Source organism: Drosophila santomea, chromosome 3R (assembly GCF_016746245.2).
Source record: "Drosophila santomea strain STO CAGO 1482 chromosome 3R, Prin_Dsan_1.1, whole genome shotgun sequence".
In the NCBI taxonomy this organism is placed as follows: Eukaryota; Metazoa; Arthropoda; class Insecta; order Diptera; family Drosophilidae; genus Drosophila; species Drosophila santomea.
In genome coordinates, this window is record NC_053019.2 from 24099653 (window position 1) to 24115943 (window position 16291).

General features: G+C 45.9%; 1 protein-coding gene and 1 pseudogene across 1 annotated transcript; both read right to left on the reverse strand.

The window, feature by feature from the left end:
* Positions 1-112: 112 nt before the first annotated feature.
* LOC120451854 (putative mediator of RNA polymerase II transcription subunit 17) lies at positions 113-15019 on the reverse strand. Its single transcript, XM_039635846.1, has 3 exons — positions 14433-15019; positions 1033-1933; positions 113-967 (listed from the first exon to the last, which is right to left on the reverse strand). Exons 2-3 carry the CDS (start codon positions 1045-1047, stop codon positions 113-115), a joined length of 870 nt encoding a protein of 289 aa, XP_039491780.1. The 5' UTR covers positions 1048-1933; positions 14433-15019.
* Positions 11865-15597, reverse strand: LOC120454304 (annotated as a pseudogene).
* Between the last annotated feature and the right edge of the window lie 694 nt (positions 15598-16291).

Below are 16291 nucleotides of genomic sequence, written 5' to 3' on the forward strand. Positions count from 1 at the left end.
TTTTAAAATTTAAAAATTGAATTTATTTAAGCATTAGTCAACAAAAACTACGATTTAATATCAGTCAAAAATCGCTTTCGTTTTCGATTCCAAAAGGAGCGAAACGAGCAACTTAGACGCGACGGAAGACCGAAGAAGGCAGGTACGAGTTGTCGGGGCTCTGGGCGGCAGCCTGACGCACTGGAGCGGCGGAGGCGAAGTTCAGGACGGGGGCAACACCACCGTTGTGGGCCTGGCTGGATCCTCCCAGCTGATCGTACTGACCCTGGATGGCGCGCTGGGCGTTGGCAGCATCCTCGGGAGTGCGGTACTTGACGAAGTGCACCTCGGGCTTGTTGTTGTTGTTGTTGCGGATGGCGTTCAACTTGCTGGCCAGATCTCCAATGTCGGCCTGCTTGTTCAGGACATAGATGGCGGTCTCCTGCTGGGCAGCCTGCTTGGCGAGGGCGAGGGCAGCGTTCTCCAGACCACGGTTCTCGGGTCCCTTGATGAAGACAACGCGGAGGGCCTTGTTGAGGGCAGAGGAAACGCGCTCCAGCTGCTGGGGCTCGTCGAAGTCCTGCTCGTTGGCGGTGTAGGTGAAGAACTCCTTCTGGAGCTCAGCAGCGGGGGCAGGGGCGCTGTAGGAGACGGGGGCGCTGAGGGCTTCACCACCACCAATGCTTCCAATGCTGCCACCGCCAAAGCTGCTCAGACCACCCAGACCGGCACCGCTTCCGATGCTGGCTCCAATCGAACCACCGCCAATGGATCCTCCAATGCTGCCTCCTCCAATGCTGCCTCCTCCAATGCTGCCTCCTCCAATGCTGCCTCCGCCAATGCTGCCTCCTCCGATGCTTCCGCCAATGGAGCCACCTCCAATGCTGCCACTGCCAGGAGCGAAGGACAGTCCGGAGCTGGAGTGTCCCACGGGCTGGTAGTTGTAGCCGAGCTTATCGGCGCAGGCGACTGCCACCAAGCACATAACCTAAAGTTAGAGAAAATTTAATTGTAATCCCTGGTATCCTTTTGGTGTATCGATCGTATACTTACAATGAAGGCACGCATTTTGAATTTAGTTCTTTGACTTTGACCACTTGGTTGTGTCTGACGTTTGCATCACCGAAAGGTCCAATATTTATACGAAAACCAACCGATCGGTGTCACTGGACTGCGCTCAAGTTCATGCAGACTTTACCACCGTTGTTTTTGTTGGCTCGAAGCATTTTTTGGTAACTTCTTCGGCAGCTTTTGTCTCTTGAAATGCTATCCACCTTCGAAAAACGAAGCTTGTGCGATAAAACAATGGCCAAGCCGACATAAACAAAGCGCATCGATATCTTGCCGCCCTATTCTTGCAAATGCTGCCGTCGACATTATGCTAATTCAACGATCTCAGTCCAAGTCGCAGTACGACGAGTATCATCGAAAAAGTTCAGGCAGAAGACCCTACCCGTCAAGTTGTAATCCAATAGAGCAGGCTCTCGGCAGAGGAAACGGCCAGAAAAGGGCTGAAAACTCGTTTAGCCAGAGCCACTATAAATGGTCATGCTTTCAGTAAAATGAAATGATTTTCTTCATATTTTGTATGCTAAAACATTTAGCGGAGCATCCAAACGAGTTCGAAAACGACTCGGTTTTTCTACACTTTTTAGTTGGTCCAGCCGCATATTTCTAGCTGGGAATTCCCAGCGATTATTGCGTCCCCCCTTTGGTATTTGGAATATATGGTTGGTATATGGCGTATGGTATCGGGGACTGGCTGCTCTAGGGTTTGGCCATTTAAAACCCAAAACCTGGACTGTGGTGTTGGGGTTGAAAAACAATGGGTCCGAAATGGATAGAAATCAATTTTCGCCGGACTTTTTTGCGCATCCATTCATTCATCCATCCATCCATCTATCCGATGGTCCATCCGTCCATTTGTCCGTAGCTCGTCGCTTGGCCATTTAACCTGTGGCAAAAACACGGCTTTGCAAAATAGAAGCCATAAAGTTAACAACCGTTGCGACCTTGAGGCTTTTTTACTGTTGACCAGCACCCGAAGCTACTCGGAATTCGGCGGTAATCAGCTGGCGCCAGGCGACCATTTAATCTGATCAGCGATTATCACGTTTTTCATCATGGTTTATTGATATCATAAAAATTATGGTTTTTTATTTTATTTCGGCAAAGTTAGCGAGCATAAGCGGGTTAGGAGGGGGGTAACACGGCACAACAAATCCGCTGAAAACTGATTTGATTTGCATAATTAAGGAGAAATACCCAAGATCCATATTTAAGATAGCCAAACCGATTTGCAAATCAATAGTGGCAAATGCCAATCGCAGTTATGACTAATATATTGATTGATATCACGGATAACTATAGCGATGAGTAACCCGCAGATGGGGTCAGTGAGGAAATCCGCTAAGACATCACATCCATGATATCACTTCTTGTGCCCCACACACAAACACACACAAGCCTTTCGTTCTACATCTAATGATGGTATATGATACCACCCCATTCCATGGTGGCCAGAATCTAATCAAGATTCACACTTCGAGCAATAAACCAAAGTCAAAAACAATTTGTCTTGGCTTTGTGTGCGGCCCCACCTTTTGCCCAACTGCCAACTGTTGCGGATCGCCGATTGGCCAGCATCTCAGCATCATCGAAGTTAGTCGCTGATCGCTGGTGGCAATGTCATATGCAAACTAATCAAATGTAAGCATAATAAAACAAACCAGCCACAATTTCAAGGTCTCGGGCGCCACACGCACATAAAAGATGCACGCAGCAGCGACATAAAAAGTGGTCGAAACGCGGGGAAAGAGTTTCCAGCTTGGAATCGAAGATAATAGCGGTCGGACGACGTTGGCGTATCAATAAATAAATAAAAAACGGCCCCGGTGGACCAAAAAAATATAAATAAGAAACTGCGGGAGGGAATTTCTGGCGCCACTTTATGTAAATTGCCTTTTGGGTCAATCGATCTATTTACAAAATCTGTCACTGTTTATTATTTTATCCATTATTTTTAGTCTTTCTCTCTTCTAGACCACAAGACTGCCCCTATATTATTTTATTGCCATTGTACATTGCCACTACCAAAATACGACAACGAAACGAATAAGATTGTGCATTTAATTTATGCGGTTATCACCTGGCACCTAGCTGGTGTCAAAACCGGGCGGTGCCTTTCAGGTGCAAAACTCCAATTAAATCTGTCGCCTCACCATAAATTGGAGCATTAGTAATTTCCCTAAATCATAAGCTTTATTTACGGACGACAAATTTGCCATTTAAACACCAGTTAAACGAGTTTGTTTGCTTCTAGCCTTTCTTTTGCAAAAATGTTTGGAGCTGCCCGCTTTTTATAACTCTTTTACGAGCAGACCGTTTCTATGCTTTTCTAGATACGAGTTTCATATGCCAAAAATTATTTCCGCATACCTAGCGACAAATAAAAAACAAACAAAAATTCAACAAAAAGCTGACTGGCTAGCCGCAAAATCGTTTCTCTGTGCAAAAGAAATATATGCAAATATATTAAATTTGATATGCAAATAGCCGATATCAATTATTGCAAGCGCAAAAACCCGAACCCAACCGAATCGAGCTGAAACTAAACTAAAGCTTATGCTAAAAAAAGCTATATTAAACAAAAAAAACCTATCCGAGAGTGCTGAAAGGAATAAATCAAATCAAATTTCGCCGAGCTGGCCAATTTGTTTGGCAAATTGTGTTAGCGTTAAAAATATGTTGTATTGACAATCAAACGGCAACGACGACAGATGCTGATTATTATTTTGCGTGTTTATGTATTTTTTTAGCTTGCAACCAGCTAGCTAAATGGTCGAGATTATTTATTAAAAAGAGGGCCACGTTTATCAGCCGAAAATGCCACAAGAAATCAACAATAGGAAAAAATATTTTAAAAAATATATATAAAGCATAGCAAAATTCTTTGCTTTATCTACATGGATAGAGCAAAAAGAGCGGCAAATAAATTGGCGGCTTAGTGCGCGATTCTTGGCACCCACAAGGAGGCAATAAATTATTTTCGAGGTCCTCTTAGTACGCATCCTGTGCAAAGGACATACATTTTTGCCTGCCTTATAGTGCATATTGTTGTCGACGCTTGAGCTCTCCATTTTATTTTAATTGCAGGCCTGCCTTTGCCTAATGCCAGTTTTAATGCCCTAATGTCCCAGTTTTCAGGATTCCAGCTCTTTACGAGCCACAGCAACAGCAACAGCACCGGGTCCCAGTGCAAATTGTCGTTTAATTTATTAAACAGCGACTATGCCGGCATTTGATATGAATATGTGTGTGCAAAACACTAATTACAGATACACCACGCCCACAGTCAACCGGGCCCGGCTAACATGCATATATAGTAATTAGAAAATAAGAACACATAGGCGTAAATTTAGCGCCGGTTCGCGATTCGCTGGTTGACATAAATTTGGGGCAACGCTGCGTATACGTAATGAAAGCAGTCTCACAATCAAGGCAACGTAGAATGCCTGGGTAAAATCAAGTATGGAGCGAGGCCAGCAAACGACTTTTATTCGTTAAAGCTGACCAAACTGGTTGACCCAACTATCACCTGGCTGACCTGTGGGGCTTTCCCAGTCCCGTCTCGAAATTTATCGGCAACTTGAACTTGAAGATGTCGCCATACCCATTTGCATTTCTAATGAAAGCGTCACCAGAACTCGACCCTCTGCGTTGGTCGAGCATAGGGCTTTGTCTTCGGGCCGAGAGAGAATTAACATATTTACATAATACCAAGTAGGTAGATAGGTGCACCCCGTTGAGTGGAGTGGTCGTTGTGTGAAATATGCTCAGACGAGTGGGAAAACTCTTGCTTAATTGAAGCAAACAATTTCCCATTTGCGATGGGAGTGGGTCAAGTCCTAATGCTTTCTTGTCACTTGCTGGAGGCCAAGAACATTTTGGCAAGAGTCTAATGTTTCCACAGGACAACGAGTGTTTGCCTGTTGACAACAATTGGCATTTTTAGCATGCTCGCACTCGAGTTGTTAAATATTTTTGCAAGTAATTTCATCAGCTCGTTGGGAATTTGATTTTATGGCATGCTCGACTTAAACGAAGGGCTGAGTGCGTATACTTGATATGCTTTAAGAATGACTTTAGCTTGACTTTACTTCGCCAGGGGCTGTCATATTGGGTATTCCTGGGCGCCACTCAACATTCTCCTGGCCCCGCCCACTCGGCCCATTCAGCGATGCCGCCCCTTTATGCGCTGCACATGACAATGAGCAGGAATCGTGGCCCATGCTGGGATATCGCCCATTGCCCGCACTTGTCACGTCCGATTCAATGGGCATGGGCTTTGGGTTTGGGAAAAAACTGGGCGGGGTTACGGGGTCACGGGGTCAGCGGTCGGGGATTGGGGATTGGAGGTTGGCGCTGTTACGAGAGCGGGGAGCGCGTTAAGTGATGCCGTGTTGTTCCGTTAAAAGTGACTTTAGCACGTGTGCCGTCCACGTCAGATCAGCATCAGCATCAGCATTCGCATCGGCATCAGCATTGGAATCAGCATCCGTATCCGCATCGGCAGCGAACCAAGTTGGCGAAAAGTACGCAAGTGGTGGAACTAGCAAACGATCTAATAACAATTCCTTGAACGTCCTGGTTCTTGTATGTATGTACGTATGTACGAGTATACAGTGGCTGGCCTTTCAAGATGATGTTGCGTGGTTTAATCAATCAGCAAACTAGTTGCACGTGCTCGCAGGACTCGAATGTCCTTAAAGCAGCTGCTACATTGAATGGGCACTTTCAGCTTAGCCGCCGTGTAATTTATGAACTTGGTCAGGCTTATTATTGGAAATTTCATAAATTATTAGCCCAGGTTATCATGTTTGACAAACATCGGATGGCCCGCGTTCGGCGCGTACGTGAGCAGGTGACAGATCTATCAGACCCGCTGACATGCAAACTTTTGGGCGGCAAGTTGGTGATGTTGGTGATGGCAAAGAAATGGGTATACATTCATATCCCGTCCAAGTCAGATACCATTTCTCCCTATCAATAAGCTTCGCATTTGTTTTGCCTTCGCCGCCGCCGCCGCGCGTCACGTTTCAAATTTATTACACACGGAAATTCTTCAATTTGGCGAACGCCTGTCAACTTCAGCCAATTTCAGTGGCATTGGCTTATTTTGCGGAATGCTTTCCAGCGGATCGAATGCGAAACTATTTAATTATCCCACCTTTATGGTATATCGACTGCCCGAGGATTTTGGTGGATATCAACTTTGTTTTCGTTCCATTCAGCGAATACAAACTGGTCCAGCCTGCACTGGGAAACCTAGGCCTAATCTGGCCGGCAATAAGCCGCGCTGAACAAACAACCGCCACAAAATGTCACTTGGCAGTCTGATTGCGAAACAAATAAAAGTGCCAGAATGGCGATGGCGGTGGCGATGGCAAGGATGATGGGAAGGTGTCGGATTCTGGGTTCCGGATTCTGGATTTGGGATTTGGCCAACAGCAGGCCGTGACTGTCGCTTATCAATATTTGCACAATAACGGGGCGCCAATTTTTTTTTTTTTTGCGCCCGGCTTACTGAAAGGCAAATAAGAAATTTCAAAGTAATCAAAAACTCATTGTGCTGCCATCTCGCTCTAGGTCCACTCCAGCTGCCTCCCTCTCCCTCTCCCTCTTTCTTTCACTGGCACTTCCCTCCGATTTTTGGGATGGCAACTATATTTTTATGGCCATGCTTTGGTTATTGCAAATTGCAAAAGCAAAACGCCTTCGCACACATTGCCACTTAGCCCGGCATTCAATTGGCGTTAAGCGACCCAGCAGCAATACACTAAGCGAAAATTAATCATTTGAATTGAGGCAATAATAAGTAAATTCTCTGAACAAAGATTCATACTTTTTCTAAAGGTGTCAAGACAGCTTCGTTTTGAACACCCTTGCAATTGGTACCTTTTTGGAGGTTTCCAGCCAGTTTAGGCGGCTTTTTTCGGTGCAACCACAGTAACAACGGCGGTGGCAACAATAATAACAGGCTTCTAAACACGCTCCACAATTTCGCCACGCCTCGCAAAGTTTTTAAAGAAATTTTTTTTGTGCGGCAAGACGTTTTTATGTTTATAGTGTCCGCCCCACCATTGACACTTGTTATGAGAGTGTGGCCTGGATGGGGCATTCTGTGTCCTGTGTTCTGTATTCTGTATACTGTATTTTGTATTCGTCGTTCGCGCACTGTGTTCGCTTTGTTCGCCTTTATATTTATTTATATGAAAAGTTTGGCTAGCAATTTGCGAGTACATAAAAGAAATTTGTTTTACGCTCTGCTATTTTGTAAAATTGCCACTTAAGCTTAAAGCGCGGGCTCTTCACATTCACTACGTGACTCTAATGCGACCGCGAGAGTTTAATAAGCAGTTAACCAACAAAAAAGTGTTGCTTTTAGGCGCTTCCGCTTGTCAGCCGCCAGATAAACGTTGCAAAATTTATTACAAACCCCCCCGAATTGCAGCTGTGATTGTACCGAAATGGATGTCATTTGGCTGTGATGGGTCTCTTCTGGCCGGGCCGATAAGCAAGGTATTGCCAGAGATTGGCACATGGTAATGACTTTATTAATGCGCAGACAGGCGACGACGACCATTCTAGAGGCATGATTAATGTCGTCGCAGCAGTGGCAGTGTTCCCTGGGGGCGAAATAATGACACATTGCTGGCTGCGATTGGGATTGGGACAACCATTCACTTTACTTCAGCGGTCTATGTGTGGTTTTCGACGTTGTGGCGCGTTCGGCAAATATAAATTTATTGATCCAAGCAATTATCGTTAATTGGGTAAATAAACAATATTTCAACAGCCCGGCTCCTGGACACACACGTACGGAAAGGGCACTCGGTTGAGTGGATGTCATTGTCCTGGCCTGGCCGGCTAGGCAAAAGGGCGGAAACGAGAAACAAAAACACGGAAGGTATCATTAAGTTCGGCCTGACGTGAAATTCAACTCCGCAGTGGCTTAAAGTTGCGCAGCAATAGCGACAAAGCCAACTACGAGCTACAGGCTTGCCGTAAGAGCACTAAATCAAAACTGCAAGTGGAGACTTGGATACTGCACAGTGTCGGCCAGCTGAAGGACGATGAAGGAACGAACAGTGGAAGGACTTGAAATGTCCCAACTCCACCACTCGAGTAACACAGACACATTGATGTATTTTATGTGCGTGCCGTTCCGAACAAGACAAACTGAGACGTGAAGAGAAATTACAACTACAAGTCGGCGTAATTTATATGCAGACATGGCCAGCACATTGTGAGACACAGCAGCAGGACTACACCGCCGGCGAAAGGACTTCGCCTGCAGGACTTACAGTACGACCATCGCCGGAGCAGCCGAAAAATCGAAGCAAAGTGCTCTCGAAAATATTGTAGCAAAAATGCCACACAGCAAAAAAATAAAGAAGACTCACACACACACACACACAGCTTAAAACAACAAGTCCAATTTGAATATTCACGAATTGCCTCTTCTTTGGCAGTCCATAAATGTCATATTGATTTTTGATCGGCACCCAATGGTCGTGAAAATAAGAAATGTTTTGTGGCGTCAATAGAGATTTGCCATTATAAACCTGTTTTGCTAGGAAATGAATAAAAATATTGTAAATAAATATTATTATAAATATCATGTTATAGAAGTTCGACATATTTAAAGATTATTTTTCCTGTGCACTGCCAAGCCGAATCTAAGTCGCAATGTGAATCCCTGTGTGATTTCGAGCAGGAATACGTGGATGTGGAACTGGAGAAGTGGACCTGAGTGGGGAGTACGAATTCCACTTGCTGCTCTTAATGCAACGCAAAACTTTTGCGGTTGCTCAATTTAAAAAGTAAACAAAAAAGCAATGGCATGAATTTTTATGATATGCAAATGCTGCCCCGCCTTCCGCCTCCCACGTGCCACTTGACCACACCCACCGAATGCAAATGTTCGAATGCCCGTCCAAAAACAGGAAATATTTACCAGCCAAAAAATATTTGTGTGTGCAAGAGTGCATACAAGTCATGAATTGCCGGACAAGAACAACAATTAAATGTTGATTAGACGCCGACTGAGTGACCGCAATGGAATTCGACTGGCCACGCCTCGAACGTCACATTGCAGTCGTTCCAATATTTCATTTGCCCGCTGCGCATCATCAATTTGCGATGACAGTTACCCCGCCCAAAGGACCTGTCCACGGAGCAGGACGTGCGTTCGGTACATCCTTCTGTGGGCCCCAGTGCAAATAAATGAAATCAGGAGTCGCTGCTCCAACGAGCTCCTTTCGGCATGTGGGCTGCACAGCCCGCACAATCGCACTTCTCACTTGCGGTGCATAAAATAAAGACGCTCCGCGGCACATAAAGATTTTACCACCCACCACCACCCTGGATTGTTTTACAACCGAACCGAGCAGAACCGAACCGAACCCACACAATCCGCTCGATAAAATTTACAATGTGCGTATTTACGGTGCGAAAATGCTGGCACATTCAGATATAGTATGGATTGAATTTACAATTCAGAGTAGGTCATTTGAGAGCAGCCCTCTTGCCTGCAGGTTGCGCCTCAATTGGGTGTGTCCTTGCGTAACGGCAACATTCCACGCTCTGCCTTTCGGACAGCTCCTAATTGCCAGAATTTATGAAATGCCATTTTTAGCCACCACCCCCACCCCAAAGTGCTAAGTCAGCTCGTTTGCTGTTGCGAATATTTTGTGGTCGGTCCTGCGTCGCTGCATACGACCTGTGCATATGTGTGTGCACGTGTATATCCTCTCGCAGGACACGTCAGCAGCAGCTGCAGTCCTGCAATTTTAAATAATTAAAAGCCAAGCAAGACTGGGTGCGAAACCTACCTCTGAAAATATCTGGCAGCCGGTGGCCTTGTGTGTAAGCTGCTATCGGGTAAATGGATACGCCCACGCAACAATCTTTTCTTCTCAAACAATCTCGACAAGGGAAACAAATGAATCTCATTTCCGACAAATTTGAGCTAAAAGATTTGCCAGAACGACGACAACAACAACGACAACGACGACGTCGTAGATGGAAACTATGAAAATTGCTCAAGTTAAGTCCGCTGACAACTTATTTGTTGCCGTCGCATTTGCTGGTTTACGGCAAAGCCGCAACTAATTACAACAAAATTGTCATTAGTTTCAACTTGTCGGCGGCCGCAGAACGGACAAAGTTTTTGTTCATGTTTTGCCACTTAGTGGTGCTTGGATCTTAGTTCTGCCGCCTGCCGTCTGCCGCCAGCCCCATCGCCATTTTGCAGTCGTAATTTTTTTTGTGCGCTTCCGTTTCCGTTCGCCATTGCCGCATTCCCGTTCCACTTACCACTTTCCCCATCGACGCCATCGCCTTCATTTTGGAACGCTGCCAGCGAAGCATGCACTTGACTTTTATTGGGCAGAGAGAGGGGCGAATGCAGAGATGCATTTATAGAGTCATTCCGGCTGCATCCTGCAATTTTGCCATTGCGCCATTTGGGCCACTCTGCCGTTTTGGCCAACCGGCCAACTGGCACAGTGGCAACAGTTGGCATTGACCACATTAGCGTGTCTGCCGAAAGCGTAGTTGACAAACGACGGGGACATTTTAAGAGGCTGAGTGCAACAAGTTGTCCATTCAACTGCCACAACGATGTTATTAATTAACAACTTTGAACGTCGTGTTTCAATTACCACAACCAACGCTCGAGGCGTGGTTAATTTTATAAAATATATAAGTATAACTATATAGTATATGTGTCGTATTGCCCCAAACGATGGCATGGAAAAATATTGAACGATTTTTTATTACTCTGAGTCGTTTATCTGTCTGCAACAGCTGCTGCAACGGAAATGCATCGCTTAAATTCGATTTTAAAGCACCCGCTTTAATATTCGAACGGACACTTGCCGTCGCTCGATCAAGATGATTTATATTGTTGCGCAAAATTCCACAACTAAAGTGCACTTAAAGGCAGAAATGGGTGCGCTTTATCAGCCAGCAGCCCGCACAGCACAACCCAAATAGTTTTAGAGACGACAGCGACAACGAGGGCTCATGCAAAATCAAAAGCAAAGTTTTAAGTTTTGGAAATGGAGCAAGGTTTGGGGGGTTGGGTTGTCGGGTGGTTGGGATTTCTTTTTATTCTTTGGGTTAGACAATTTCCACGATGCGCCTGCATAGGCGACATTTGAAAACTTTTATTTGAAGAGTGCGCGCGTGTGAGCTTAAGACACTTTCAGCGCAATCCATCATTAGGATGGCGGAGCAGCAGGAGGCGCTGATGAAGCAGCAGATGCTCCACCCCAGAGCCACCATCCTACATCCTACATCATGCATCCCGCATCCTGCTTGCTGCATCCTGCATTCTGCACTCTGCGACAATATTTTTCAATTTTCCGCAGCAATCGAGCGTTGATAACAAACTAATGTTGAGTGCAGTTAAGTTGTTGCTCTACTGCGGCTGAAACAGACAGCGAGTCCTGCTGAAAGCTGCTGAGTTTCTGAGCTGGCTGCGATGATGAGAAATGAAAGCAGCGGGCTATCAGTCCGCCATCGCGGGTTCACTTCTCCGGCTCTGAATGCCACCGCTCAGCAAGGACACTCAAGGATGGCTTTGGCGATGTAATAGCAATCAGCATTTCTATTTGCATTTTGTATCAGAATGCACACAGAGATAGACTTGCGCTTCAAGAACTCAGTGGATTCGCAATTAGGGTCTTATCGATAGAGCATTTTAAAAAATATTTCAGATTTTTGCGCAGTTTATTACAGTAATTTTTGAAACAGTAATAAACCATTCGATTAAGCTCTGTAGCCAAATAGCTTGAATAACTTAATGTGTAAAAGCGCGCAATAATTACATTGGCCCATCAGTGAAGTGCACTACATGTGTTCGCTTCAAACTCGGTTAATGCTATTTTAATTAAAAAGGAATTTAAAAATATTTTGGTATGTATACGGCCGCCGACATACGTACACTTCATTCGGGCAGTTTAAAAACAGGCTGGCCATTAACCGATGGAAAACAATGAGCCTGAAATGGACCATCTGACCACAAGCTCATCATCGTCGGCGGATGAGGAAAAGCGACGAACAAGCCGCGGAATTGCGTTTGCCGGCGCATGTATGTATGTGTGTATGTATGAATGTGCACTTGTAGTTGTTACTGTAGCCAGGACACCGTGTTTATTAATGAGCTGGTGCAGCTGGGGCAGCAAGCGGTCCATCTGCCACATGCAGCCAGTCGAGGAGGCATTATCCTTTGTGTACGCTTCGTCGCCTGTGTCGCCCGCCTGTGTCGAGCCACATCCTTATCCGTCCGCATTTAAATCAGTGGCCCGGGATAATCACAATCAAAATGTATGCAAATTGAGAATGGGAGTGTCCGCTGCGTAAAGCTGCAAACCATCCAATTTAACAGATTTTCCCGCCTGCACCATCGTTGATGAAGTGCCGCTATAGCACTGGCCAGCTTGCAAGGATTCTTCCAGCGACTATCTTCGCCATATGCGGCGTGTATGGAAATTAATTAACGGCAGTCAAGCTGGATGGAAAATTAATCGAGGGAACTCAATTCACTTCCATATAATACCTTCTGGACGGAACCTTTTGGCTGCAATTGAAAGCGTTGGTTTTAACTTCTGCGGAATAAATTATGCTAAACCATGGACACTAGTCGTCTCGGCACCTGGCCTTCTCTCTTCTTTGCACCCGGAGCTCATTACCACGGGGAGATGGAGCATGCTTGGCAACTGCACAAACACGGATAAACTTTAACGGCGTGAGGAGCTGTGGGTTTCGTTTGCTGGCGTTTGTTGGCGTTTGTTTGTTTGCTCTTGCCTTCGACTGCACTTTAAGCACCGAAGTTCGTTAATGCGCGTACGTGAGCGTGAGCGCTGTTTTCCCGTAGACTCTCCGGAAAAGCGGCCCATCAACTGACATCTAAAGTCCGGAATTGGGAGCCAAAGTTCGCGGAGCAGCGCTGGCAAACAAACACGTGGTGCGTAGTGGTGGCTGTTTCTATTTGCGTTTCTGAAGGGGCAAAAGTCGGAAATCTGGTAATAGAAAATGCAGCACAAGCACACGATTCAAATTTTGCCACCACCCCAAAACACTCTCACACACAAACAAACACACACACACAGCTCATTATTAATGTGCGAACTTCGATGTGCCGCTCACTCACCTTACGTAACATTTGGCGGCTCGATTGGGCGGTGGGTGGCATCATTGTTGCTCCAGCTAATGATGGCAATGGCGAAAAAACGGGGTAGCTTCTCCAGGGCGGCATTAATAAATTCCGCACGTACTGAGCCCTCCATATAAATCTGCTTCAAGCATATCCTTGAAAATTGCAATTGCAAAGCAGCCGTTGCCGCAGTGGTGCGAAAAAGAGGAACAGCGCCAGGACAGGAAAACAGAAAAAAAAAGATGGTAAGGCCTCAGGGCTTTGGTGGTTTCCATTCCACTGTTTTTTTTCTGTTGTTGTTATGCTTTCAGGGGGGCGGTGGAGTTAGCTGCTCTAAAGCCAGCCCAAATACCCACATTCCAGGCAGCGAAGAAACCAAATGCGAACTTTGCATAGGCTTCCAGTCCAACAGAGTCGAACAGTCGTCGAAAGGCGACGAAGACGAGCTGCCGAGCAAAACGTCCCTTTTGGGGGACCTGCCCCACGCAAACAACTATTAAAGCCTTAGACTGGATAAGGCAGCGGATAAAATGGCCCTCGCAGGGGCAATGTTTTGTACTCGCAACTGCAACAGTTTGTGTCCCACACTTCCAGCGCATGCGCATTTCCATCGCTTTTCACATTTTCCGAACAGCAACAGGCTGAAGGAGCAGCAACACAATCAACAACAACAAGTTCCCTTTCGCCAACCAGGGGGCAGCGCAATCAAAATTGCAATGCGGGCCATGCATTTTTATGGGCTAGACAAAGCCCATCAGGCCATCAAGCCATCAGCCCATCTGCAAGCTATCCACTCATTGTCCCTGCTCCAATGGCCCTTTCACGAGTTTCCCGTCCGGAGAGTAACTCATTCTGAGATCAACTTGACACACTTGGGCAAAAAAGCACAACAAAGTGAAGTTTATATAATCAGCGCACGGTTCAGAAACTATATTGGGGGCTTACTTTACTTAAGTGCAAATATATTCTTAAAACTCTTATATAAAAAGGATACATATCTAAGATATTATTACTAGATAAACAGATTTTCCTACAGAATATTTTGAAGATCTTTTATTAAAAAGAATATTCTGTAACTTCTAGTGGACTTATGCCATATGAAACTCTTATTATTGGAAACCTCTCTAATTGATGACTCGATTTAAAATTCTTAGTTCTCGGGGCAAATCTAATATCGCCCTCTGTAAATATTTTACTGTCCGTCGGAGCGTGCATTCTTTATACTCACCGATTGCTGCTGATAAAGTGCTTGATAAATGAATCAGCCCACTTAAGAGATGGGCGGGCGTTAAGCAAACGCAACTAAACTTTCGAATAAAATTTGATATTATGCACCAGCACAGAGTGTCCTCCATTGTCTTCTTGGCACTCTCTCTCTCTCTCTCTATCTCTATCGCCGTTGCTCAGCTGCTCCAAAGGATTGGCTGGGGTTCTGGGATCTGGGAGTCCTGTGCCAGCTGCTGTGCTTATTTAAAATTTATGAAAACGCATCATCTGCACAGCACGTTCCATTATTTGCCAGATAACTCAGCTACGGGCGGCGGCAAATAGCTCGCCGAGCACGCGCCCAAGGACCAAGCAGCAAGGAGCAAGGACCAAGGACCAGGACCTCTTCTCACCTGGCCACACACACAGGAGCTTCCATACGTGTACGTGTATGTACATAGGTGTCGTCGGTGCAGGTATGTAGCATATGTGCGGAGCTGTATAAACAAACAGTGGACATTTTTCAAGAGGTTTTCGACGACCATCTTTGCTGGATTTATGTGTGTAATGTGAAAAATTTCAAACAGCCAACGCCGCTGTAAATTTATGTGTCACCCATGGTGCGACTATGTGTGTGTGTGTGTGTGTGTGTGTGTGTCCAAGGATATTTGTGTTTAACCAAGCATAATCCTATTAAATGTGACAGGGGACGACAATTGGCTGGATTTTTGGCCACGACAGCGCCGCCTGTATATGCTGCATTGCCGGACCACTGGAGTGTATTAAAATATGACAAACTGTTTTTGTTTTCCATTGCTCTGCGGACACGTAAACAACAACGTGGCCCGTATTTGTGTGGGTGTTTGGTAATTGTGCGAATGCCACCCACGAAGATGAGATTTTGATTATTGCGCATTGCGGCTGCTGGTTGCGATATTACTGCTGGGGATGCTGCTGTTGCTGCTGCTGCTGCTGTTGCATCTGCATTAGCGACGCCATAGTCGGTGCAGTGGATCCTGCACTTGAAAGCTGGATAGCTGGCCGGTGAAATGCAGAATGCAAATGTGCATCGTGGCCAGGAGAGCGTGAAAAAGGCGGCGGGCGGTCAAGGGCGCCGACATGGGACCGCCAACGCCGCATTCATTTGTCTTCTTCAGGCACAGCAGTAGCAACAGCATCATCAACATTACACTTGCAACATGCAACATGCAACATCTACATCAGCATCAGCATCAGCGGGAGCATTCAGCAACAGGGCTTAATTCGATTGGTGGGCATGAAATATTTAAGATGCTGACGCAAGTGCATACCGATGTAAGTATCTGCCCCATATGCTGCGCACTCTAAATCGTATTATGCACACTGCAGCAAACAGGGAACGTGAACGTGAGCCCGGCGATTCCGGTTGAAAGTTCTGCGTACTGAGCGAATTCTAACGATTTTCACATTAGCAACTGCCCCACACCACCCACCACCCCCACTCACCCGTTTTCCATCGGACCTGGCAGCTGTCTATCTATTTCACTGTCTCAACAGGCCGTGTCGGAAGACGTTTGTTGAGCGTCCTAGTTGCAGAACCAGGTTCTAGTCCCGTATCTCTAACGCCGTATCTTCCATCACGGCGTGGCACCCGCTTCCGCTGCGTCACAGGAACACGGGACATGGACATGTATGCTTGGTGTTGTGCGGCGCATAAATAAATGCGGTGCCTTGCCTTAAATGTCTCGGCTTTAACAATATTTCACATTTTTATGCTCAACGCAATCAGAATGGCTATTACCTAAGTGCACTCAGCGAAAGTTGAGATAGAGCAAAATGTGGCATTCTCGTTGGTTTGAGGAGTAAACTATTCTTCAAATTATCATTTATCTATCATGTATA